Consider the following 10,369-nt stretch of genomic DNA (forward strand, 5'->3'; position numbering starts at 1 on the left):
AAAGTAAATTATTTCAATTTTTTTTGTTATTGTATTCAATTTTTTTGTTATTGTATTCAATTTTATATAATTTTTTGAAATTAAAAAATTTACTTTTTTAATTCATTTGAAAAATAAATAAAAAGTAAAAACTATTTTTTGTATTGAATGACACTTAAACGTATATTTTTCATTTGTAATTTTTTATTTAAATATTAAAATTTTAAAAATAATATATATTTTATTATTATTTAAATTAAAAAAAATTTATGATTCCCACTTCTAAGGGAGAGGCAGAGGTAGAACTAGGGGGATGGAGGGAATGAGGGGCAGAATGTGGGGGGGAGTCAAGAACTGACTTTTGAAAAGTCGATTCTCAATTCTTTTTTTATTTTCATTTTTTGGCAATCAAGAATTGCAGTTAATATTTTTTTTTTTTTTAGCCCAAACCCACTTTAGGAAAGTCGATTCTCAATTTTTATTTTTATTTTGACCGTCAAGAATTGTTGCTGATTTTTATTTTTATTTTTATTTTAAAGTTCAAATTGACTTTTGGAAAGTCGGAGTACATTTGTGTAAATTTTCCTAATTTCCTTTGTATTTATGTTTTTTGATTTTTTTAATAATATTTTGATAAAAAAACTCTTGTTTTTTCAGTTTCGCCTTGTTAGTCACTTCCGCCACCAACCCCCCACCCTTTCGACGGCTAACCAAATTCATAGTACTGAAAACTTTAATAATATTTTGGTAAAAAACTCTTGTGTTTTCAGTTTCGCCTTGTTAGTCACTTCCGCCACCAACTCCCACCCCGGCGACGGCTAACCAAATTCATAGTACTGAAAACAGAGACAGAACGAGAAATACTGAAAACAGAGAGAGAGAGAGAAAGAGACGAGGCAGAAATGTCGATGGCCACAGCGCTTCGCAGACTCTCCTCCTCCGTGGCGAACCATCTTCGACCTCTTTCGAATTGCAGTTCGCGCTATCACGTGGTATTAATTTGATCTTATTTAGTTTTTTTTTTTTTTTCATTCAATCTTATTTGATTCAATCGATGCCTCAAATTCTGTTCCTTTTGTTTTTTCGATTCCCTTCCTGCTTTCTTTCTCTTGATCTATTGTTAAGTCTTCTCTGCCGAACGAAGCACCGGACGAGAAGGATAAATCTCGTGTTAATGTAAGCAGCTTGTTATCGTCCATTTCTTTGTTTTATTTAAATCGAGTTTTTCTGTGTATACATATGCTTTACCTAGGAACGCAATTTCTTCCTCTCGAAATCTGTATTTCTACAAGATTCATTCTTAGCCTCAACTGATCTCCTTTGACGAAATATTATTTCAGTGGATAAACCAACTGAATGCTCCACTCGAGGTCGTGGATCCGGAAATCGCCGACATCATTGAGCTGGAGAAAGCAAGGCAGTGGAAGGTATATCGCTGTGCATTTTATTTATCTGGTTGAAAAATTGTTATTCATTGCTGTGATCTGTCTGATTTGAGCAGAATCCGTTTCCAAGCAATGTGATGCTGTTATTTAGGCTTGTAGTTGTTTTGTCCTTGAACTTTTCCCGCTCCAGTGGAGGAAATTATTTTAAATTTTAAATGTATTTTATTTTATTTTATTTTTTGCTGTTCCTTTTGAACTATAATGTTAATATGGACATGAATTTGGCGTTTGGTTAGGGAATATGAATTCATTTTTTGTACGTATGTGACAGGGATTGGAACTCATACCGTCAGAGAACTTCACATCAGTCTCAGTAATGCAAGCTGTTGGCTCAGTCATGACGAACAAATACAGTGAAGGGTACCCTGGTGCTAGATATTACGGAGGAAACGAGTAAGAAACAATAAAATTTATTGGTCTTTGTTTTTTATTGCGATTTATGTATTATTGCTTTCATTTTATTAACATTTTTCTAACTGATCTTATGCTGCCTCTGGTTTAGCTTGGATAACGAAATTTTCTTATGCAAACATTGGTCCTATATCCACTTAGGTACATTGACATGGCAGAGTCCTTATGTCAAAAACGTGCATTAGAAGCTTTTCAGTTAGATCCTGCAAAATGGGGAGGTAAATGCATTGTGCATATGATTTTGTTCTGCCTGTGGCAATATGATCTCTTAAATATTTATATCCTTTGCAAAATCTTTGTCTATCGCTTCCTTTCAGTTAGCTGGCTATATTTGTTATTTACTGAAATATATTAATAAAAGCCTCTTTAAGGATTGTTTGGAAAACTTATATAAAGTACTTCTTTATAAAATAAAAATAAAAATATGAATTTAAATAGCACTGAATTTAAGCTGTGTGCATGTTCAGTTGAGCCAGATCACATCAATCTAATCCAACTGACATATTTTATAGTGTTGCTTGAATTTGAGTGCACTGATTAAAGTGCTTTATTTTTTCAGTGGATAAACAACAATGTCACATTTTAGCTTTCTTCTGCATTTAGTGGGGTGCTTCAAATGGCATTTTAGAAGTGTTGTTCTTGCTTTTAATATATTTTTTCTGATTTAACACAGGAAAAAGTACATTGACCATGCAGCCAAACTGCATAGATGGAGAGGTTATATTAATTGGAGGGGAAATTGGACAGAAATATTTGGCCTTGAGTTATAGATTGTTGTTGTTTTTTATATTTTTTTTTTCTTTTTCTGTTTATGTTTGAAACTAATTGCACAACTACAAAGCCTGAACATTTAATATTGGCCAAATTTGATAATTGATTGACTCTCATTCAATTTAACTGATGAGGGGAAACGGTTACGCCTTTTTCTTCTAGTTGAACAAAGAGAGCAAATTTCATTTTTGAAAATGTGGGAGTGGAAGCCAGAATCACTGACCTTTAGTTCTAGCTTGTACATGATAGTGTAGAGATCACTCCCACCTAAGCATCTATTATTGTGAGATAGGCTTTTGAATATGATGGTGGTGGACCTGGTGGTAGATATATGTATGCAACTAACACAGGTAGATTATTTTACAAGCTCTTGCTGTGGCCTTGAATTGAGAGATTTGTTATTTACTGCTATATCTGAGGAATTCCCACTGTAATGTCTGCCAATTGACTACAGCTGGGTTTTAATGTTTTTCCCATAATGTTTCCACATGAAAGAATTCAAATCTGCCTCTTATTTAGATGACTTAGCATGCACTGGGGGAATATTTGGCTTGCTAGAATTTAATAGGAATCAAAGATCTTCCAGGAATTAGGATGTTGGGAATGAAATGACGATTTTTCTGGGGAAAAATTTCATGGGAGAAAGAAAGAGAAGGAAAAGGAAAAGGAAAAGAATGGAGGAAAGAAAGGGAAGATTGAGGTGGAAAATAAGGTCTTTACTCACAGTTCATTAGCTAACCCTGTGCCAGAAGTTCTGGTGCCTTAGATTCTTTTTGTTACTTTTTCTAATGAAAATAATGAAAATTTATTTCTGAGTTTTCTTTTATACCCCATGTCCATCATCTCTTCTCTAATCAATTCTGTTTTCTGAAGGGCCCTAAAATCAGTACTTTGAAGCTGTTACTTTTCTTTGATCTCCACACTCACCACCCCAGCACGCCTTTTTGATACTTTATCAATTTCTTTGTGCATGATGTAAATAGACTTGGAGTTGAGATCACGAGTTTGTTTAATGCACAGCATACTTTGTTTCTTGCAGTCAATGTGCAGTCATTATCTGGATCCCCAGCAAACTTTCAAGTTTATACTGCATTGTTAAAGCCTCATGAAAGAATCATGTCCCTTGATCTTCCTCACGGTGGACATCTTTCACATGGTTATCAGGTATTCAGGTGTTTATACCTGTCTTTGGTTGCACTTTATAGGATAAACTTCCTGGTGAATGGTGATTTTCTGTTCCTAGTGATCGGAGAAAACAAATTCTGTCCAGTATTTGACCATGGCCTTTCATCCATTTTCCAAAATTGAAAAATCAACTCCAACTCTTTTTTTTTTTTCCTCATTTCTTTACTGTATTTTAGTTTTATGAATAATGACTGCCATGTTTACTTTTAAATGAAAGGGTGTCCCTGGACCACAAGGCTCCCCACTTTGCGAGGTTAGGTTGTCACAATGTATGCAACCTTACCCCTGCTTTTATGCAGAGTGGCTGTTTCCTTGGACTCGAACTCATGACCCAACCCTTGATCCAAGGCCTGCCCTCATGTTTACTTTTAAATACTTATGTTTAAAAGTAAGTCCATATTTAGATTTAAATGACCAGAATTAATTTATCCTCCATGCAGTTTGATACTAATTTGATAGTGTCACATTAATGTAGCAAACTCTTCAAACATTTTGAAGATATATTTTTTGCAATTATTTTATGGCTTGACTATATTCCTCAGAGAGTTTCTCTTAAAATTGCCTTCCATGAGAAACAAAAGTTCTATTTTAGTTCTTGTTTTGAATCTTTTGATCAATGCAGCTGGGAAGGATACTGCTGTACATCAGTTAAGAGTTGAAAAGTTAATGCAAAAAACAGTTTTTCTTTAAAAGCACGTGCATGTGCGTATATTGACATGAACTTATTCATGTGGACTATTGTATTTCAACATGAATATTTTGAGGGAGTTTATTTTATAGATTCTTATGTGGGAAGATGTTTGTGCATATATTGTTATGCAAGAAAACAAATGGAATTATCTTATTATTTCATTTTCAGTTTTACTGTCTCCATTTCTGACACAATTCTATCCAAATTTTTTTCCAAAGAATGCAACAGTTTTTGAGCTAAATGTAGAGGATACTTGGATTTCTGTAGGGACTCCATTACCTTGTTCCATTCTTCATGCTTTTAAATCCTATTATGGAACAGTGAAATTTCTTTTCTCAGGGGAATGAAACTTTTAAATAGTTTTGAGAATTTGTAATTGAATTTGTTCATGAAGTTTGAAAAGTGTGACACTTGTGCATGGAAAATAGGATTATGAGCTCTTAATAATGAAAGCTACAGCATTTTGTTGTAGTATATTCATGATCTATTCTTCTCATTCTTTCGCCATTTTGCAGACTGACACTAAGAAGATATCTGCTGTTTCAATATTTTTTGAGACAATGCCATACAGATTGAATGAGAGCACTGGCTATATTGACTATGATCAGGTACCGTCTCATTCATGACTTCTATAAAAGTTCTTATTCAAATCAAAGTAAATTTACTCTGGTGTGGAGGTGCCGTTATTGACTTGTAGTGATTGACATGTTTTTGCATAACTTCTTGCTAAAATCATTTAGTTTTTAAAATCAAAATTTTGTTATTAAGAGACTGAATAAGGCTATTTTTTATCTTCTGAAAAAAAATATGCAAGATAACATGGGCAAAAGCAGATGAAGTTCATTGTGATTACAATTGGTGGAGAAGTAAATAAAGACTTAAAATCCCTGTGAATACTAAACCAGAAATTTCACGTTTGACTATATAATGAACACTCTGAATCGAGTTTCGAGACTCTTACTTTGTCAATTTTCAGGGACTGAATTTATTTTTGGATGAAGGAATTGAATGGTTTGAGCTCCGTGTATGTTTAAAATTTTGGTGCAGCTGATTTATGGAAGCTGCAAATACAATGCTATTTTTAAACCTTTTGCCTAACATGAAATGAAAAATATTCCTGTGCAGTTGGAGAAAAATGCTACACTCTTCAGGCCAAAATTAATAGTTGCTGGTGCGAGTGCTTATGCACGCCTGTATGATTATGCTCGCATACGAAAGGTGGTTTAATTGGCACTGGTCACTGTATTTCATTTCCCATGGTAAGCTTTATGAAGTACGTTCCCCTAAATATCAAATTCATGATATCTTATTTCTTATGAATTTTTCAGGTCTGTGACAAGCAGAAAGCCATCATGTTGGCAGATATGGCACACATTAGTGGATTAGTTGCTGCTGGAGTTGTCCCATCTCCATTTGAATATGCTGATGTTGTGACAACAACAACACACAAGTCACTTCGTGGTCCACGTGGGGCAATGATCTTCTTTAGGAAGGGGGTAAAAGAGGTCAACAAACATGGAAAAGAAGTGAGTTATAATATAAGGACAAACTCATTTATCTTTTCTTTTTTTGGAAGAGTGGGGGGCGCGGGGGGGGGGGGGGGGGGGGAACATGTTTTCTCTAGGTCCATGCTTTGTTAACCTTATTTGTTTACACTCACATGCTATTAGTTTCCCGTCAACTTTGATTGAAATGAATGCTGAATCAAATCTCCATTTGAACTTTGGAGTTTAATTTTCAATAGTTGAATTCCATCTGACAGGTTTTGTATGACTATGAAGACAAAATTAATCAGGCCGTATTTCCTGGACTTCAAGGTGGTCCACACAATCACACTATTTCTGGTCTAGCTGTTGCACTGAAGCAGGTTTATATGCTGAAAACTTTTCATCTGAATTTTGTCCAACTAATACGTAGGCTGTAGCATTGTCATAACAAAACACTGTCAAATTTTTGGTGTTGTGTGTAAACCAAATTCAACAATTTATTTGGCTCTAACTGTAGCTAATCTCAAGTTATGTGATTGCAGGCGACAACCCCAGAGTACAAGGCCTACCAAGAGCAAGTGCTCCGTAACTGCTCAAAATTTGCCCAGGTATCACATATTCAGAAAAATCTACATTGAAGCAATGAGGCTTAAAAAAAAAATCCCCTATCTGCCAATTTTGATTAGTTGACATTTTTAATATTAATGTATTGTTGTAATTAATACTCTATTATTCTTCATAATCCCACAAATTTTGCAGTGTCTCATAGAGAAGAGTTATGAGCTTGTGTCTGGTGGAACTGACAACCACTTAGTCTTGGTGAATTTAAAGAGTAAGGTAAATGGAGAAGAAAATATTTTGCTTCTCTGGCAACTGCCAGGCTTCACTAATTTCAGCCTTCTTTAACAAAATTATTTTTCCAAGCTATTGCCAGATGATTTCAGTGATGTTGGTTCCAAATAAAACTACCCCTTTTCATTCTAAAGAAAAGCAGCTCTGGTTAACTTGTCTTCAATCTTCTTGTTAGGGTTTTACTAAAAATACATGCAATAGCATATAGCACACATGTTTGCTGAAGCTTAAGCCATTGGGTTGTGGGCTAAAAATTTTTTTCAAGCCAGACTTCCCCGCTTGTCTGGTCCAAACTTGCACATGGAGTGCTAACTAGGTCTTCTGTTCCTGTAATTTATAGTTTGTTTTCTTCTTCATGTGCAATCTAGCTGCAGATGTGTAGGAGTGTTAAAGCTTGATATACATTATTTGCCGCTTTTAGTTAAAGTGGTAATCCAACAACACTCCTTTGATGGGTTAATATAATTTAATAAATAGAATATAATTGCGGACCTCCTGGCAATCATAGGTTTCGACACCATTTTAATCACTACTTTTACCTAAAAGCTAACTGCCTAAGCTGTTAGGTTGCAGGTAGGTGTATTTGAGTTGAGTCCAGTCGACATTGTAAGATACTTGAAGTTGATTCATCTCTAAAATTTTGAATTTTAAGCTTAATCTCGACTCGGTGGCAAGCTCCCTTAAAGTTTTGAACTAATCAATATAAAATATGGAATGAACCCCTTGGCTTTTCTATTATGTTATGTGGAATGAGGATTCTTCCGTTTACTGAATTCTAAATTTTGGTGAGGAAAAGAAATAAACACAATTACTTTCCTTTTTAATATATTTTATCCTTGCCGAGATGGGGATTCTTATTTTCCCCATCAACCCATTTGTCACTTTAAACTCAAGCTCGTCTCAATTAAGCTCGAGTTGATAATAAAGTAGTATTCAACACTTTACACTTTTATAAGATATATATATATATATATATATATATATATATATATATCACTTAAATAATATTAAAATAGTAAAAATATGACTGCTTAATTAGGCTCGCATATGCCATTACAAATCTTAAATTCAACTTGTCAAACTACTCAAGTAGAATCAAGATGAGTTGAGTTCTAGCACAAATTGAGCATGGTTACACCCCTAGTTGCAGGTCAACAATGTAATCAAACCTTTAAAAAATATAGGCATGGTATTTTTTTGCATTGCAACTGATGGGCAGGTTTTTTACTAGGGTTCTCACGTTTGGTTGTAATGAATTGAAGCACTTCAAGCGCTTTAGAATTAATTTACAAGAATTATGTAGATGCCACAGGAAATGAAAATTTACAACTCGAATTACAGGATGAACTGTAGAATCCTTTAGCCTCAGAAAGTAATGAATTCTTTGTTTGGAAATTCTAACTGCAGGGCATTGATGGTTCTAGAGTGGAGAAAGTTTTGGAATCAGTTCATATTGCTGCCAATAAGAACACTGTTCCTGGGGATGTGTCTGCAATGGTTCCTGGTGGCATCCGGATGGGTATTATCTCTTCTTAGACCATATTGTTCCTATTGACTAGCAAAACACTTCAATTTTGTTGAAGTTTCTTGTTTGCTGGTGCTCCAGGAACCCCAGCTCTCACATCCAGGGGATTCATTGAGGAGGATTTTGCAGAAGTTGTCAAATTTTTTGATGCTGCAGTGAAATTGGCTGTGAAGATCAAGACTGATACAAAAGGTTCTTAGTTCTGTTTTCAAGTTTTCAACATTGGATACATTGAATAGTCATTATATCTGATGATATACAACAGAATGTCTTTTCGCCACCGTGCTTGAATTCTCACAAAACATTTTGAACTTCTACAAAACCAGGAACAAAGTTGAAGGATTTTGTGGCAAACATGCAGTCAGATGTCCATATTCAATCCGATATTGCAAAGCTTCGGCACGATGTTGAGGAGTATGCTAAACAATTTCCAACAATTGGTTTTGAGAAGGAGACAATGAAATACAAGGGATGAAAAAGCTTGCTCTTGACCCAAGGTATGATTGGCATATCTTATTCTTGTTGTTCATCTGTAGTAAATCATACAGTTTTTATCCTGGAATTGGATTATCAAAATTATATCCGGGGTTATATCGACATATTTTGAATGATGTTTTGAGGTATCTTTTGCTATCATCAATATTATTAGTGAACAGAACTTATTTACTTACTAGCACCCTTCCTCATAAGGAAAAGGAAGTGAAACTTCTGGCTTCTTTTATTGTTCTATCTCAGAGTGAGAAGGATCGCTCATTATTTAGATAAAGCCTTCCTTTCATTGTCGGCATCTATCTTTGTCTGCGTAGTAATCTGCTGTTCCTCATTTCAACATCTAAATCAAAGATCTGAGGCATGCTAATCCATTCCTTCCTTTCAGTAAGCAGGTCATCAAGGACTGGCCGCAAGGCTGTGTTTGGCGAACAGACGTAATGACGCGATGCACGCCTCCCTGTTTGGATGCCTGTGGGAGCTGGTTTGACATTCTATCTCCAGAAAGAAAGAGTGATATTACTTCACAGAAGATAAACTTGCCTTGATTCATTTTTAACTCATTCTTGATTTGCTAGATTTGTTGTGGTCATGTAAGATATGAAATTAAGAACCGTACTCTTACCCATTTGTTTGGAAGCTTAATTTACTTTCCAAAATTTCAATCAACCCTTGACGTGGTTCATGTATGGCAAAATAATAATCATATTTGGTCATAAATTCATCAACACTTCATTTTGCAAGGGATGTTCCATGTTATGCATGGGAAATTATTTATCTAATTTAGAATAATTTATGCAAGTAATGTCCACAATTAACAATTTACGTATATATAAATGTCATAAAGGGAAGGAGAGATGCTGTTTTTTTTTTTTTTTTTTGGGTGATGATGTGTCTCATTTATTGTGTTCATGCAAAAAAAAAAAAAAAAAAGCAATATTTTACTAAAGACATTTAGGTGTCATTTAGCATTATAAAAAATTACAAAGAAAATGTCAAAAATGAAAACTAAAAATCAGTAAAAAAAAAAAAAAGTTAAAAATAAAAAATTAGCTAGTTTGTCAAAAATTAACTCTTTTTTGGGTTCTTGAATCCAATGGCTATTAGATATATGATCAAAATCATAAAAGACAAAAGAATATAAATTAAAAGTATTATAATAAAACTATAAAGAAAATGTAAAAAAGTAAACAAACAATTAGTAATAAAACATAAAAATCTAAAAATTAACTAGTTTATAAAAAAAATTATATCTCTTTTTTGTTTGAATTCAATTGCAATTCAAAGTACGATCAAAATCATAAAAGTACAAAAGAATACAAATTAAAAAGATTATAATAATTTTAAAAAATTTTATAATTATTTTATTTTATTATTACATTTCAAAATATATTTTTTTAGTGTTACAAGAATAATTCTATTGAACAAGACAATTAAAAAATAGTAACATTCTTTGAATGACTTTCTTTCAAATTTTTAGAAGTTTTATTTGTATTTTTATTTTTATTTTATTTAAAATTCATATGGTAATTTC

The 10,369-nt window shown here is 33.5% G+C and overlaps 1 protein-coding gene across 3 annotated transcripts; it reads left to right on the top strand.

The window, feature by feature from the left end:
- The first annotated feature begins 673 nt into the window (after positions 1–673).
- Positions 674–9,504, top strand: LOC131161634 (serine hydroxymethyltransferase, mitochondrial-like). 3 transcript variants are annotated; one of them, XM_058117536.1, is made up of 16 exons: positions 674–971; positions 1,105–1,155; positions 1,320–1,406; positions 1,696–1,817; positions 1,977–2,053; positions 3,646–3,770; positions 4,998–5,090; positions 5,608–5,700; positions 5,811–6,008; positions 6,245–6,349; positions 6,512–6,577; positions 6,729–6,806; positions 8,229–8,340; positions 8,428–8,538; positions 8,673–8,843; positions 9,224–9,504. In XM_058117536.1, the coding sequence occupies exons 1-15, from the start codon at positions 882–884 to the stop codon at positions 8,819–8,821; spliced, it is 1,557 nt and encodes a 518-aa protein (XP_057973519.1). In that variant the 5' UTR covers positions 674–881; the 3' UTR covers positions 8,822–8,843; positions 9,224–9,504. The 3 variants fall into 3 exon arrangements, with proteins under 3 accessions (XP_057973519.1, XP_057973521.1, XP_057973520.1); XM_058117538.1 differs by lacking the exon at positions 6,729–6,806; XM_058117537.1 differs by lacking the exon at positions 1,105–1,155.
- The last annotated feature ends 865 nt before the right edge of the window (positions 9,505–10,369 follow it).

The sequence above is a fragment of the Malania oleifera genome, chromosome 8, assembly GCF_029873635.1.
Source record: "Malania oleifera isolate guangnan ecotype guangnan chromosome 8, ASM2987363v1, whole genome shotgun sequence".
Classification (NCBI taxonomy): Eukaryota; Viridiplantae; Streptophyta; class Magnoliopsida; order Santalales; family Ximeniaceae; genus Malania; species Malania oleifera.

Excerpts from the sequence above, each read along its gene's own strand:
- LOC131161634 (XM_058117536.1), top strand. The coding sequence starts at position 882 with ATGTCGATGGCCACAGCGCTTCGCAGACTCTCCTCCTCCGTGGCGAAC. Across the intron at positions 972-1,104 it reads GCAGTTCGCGCTATCACGTG|TCTTCTCTGCCGAACGAAGC; the intron begins GTATTAATTTGA and ends TCTATTGTTAAG. Across the intron at positions 1,818-1,976 it reads AGATATTACGGAGGAAACGA|GTACATTGACATGGCAGAGT; the intron begins GTAAGAAACAAT and ends ATATCCACTTAG.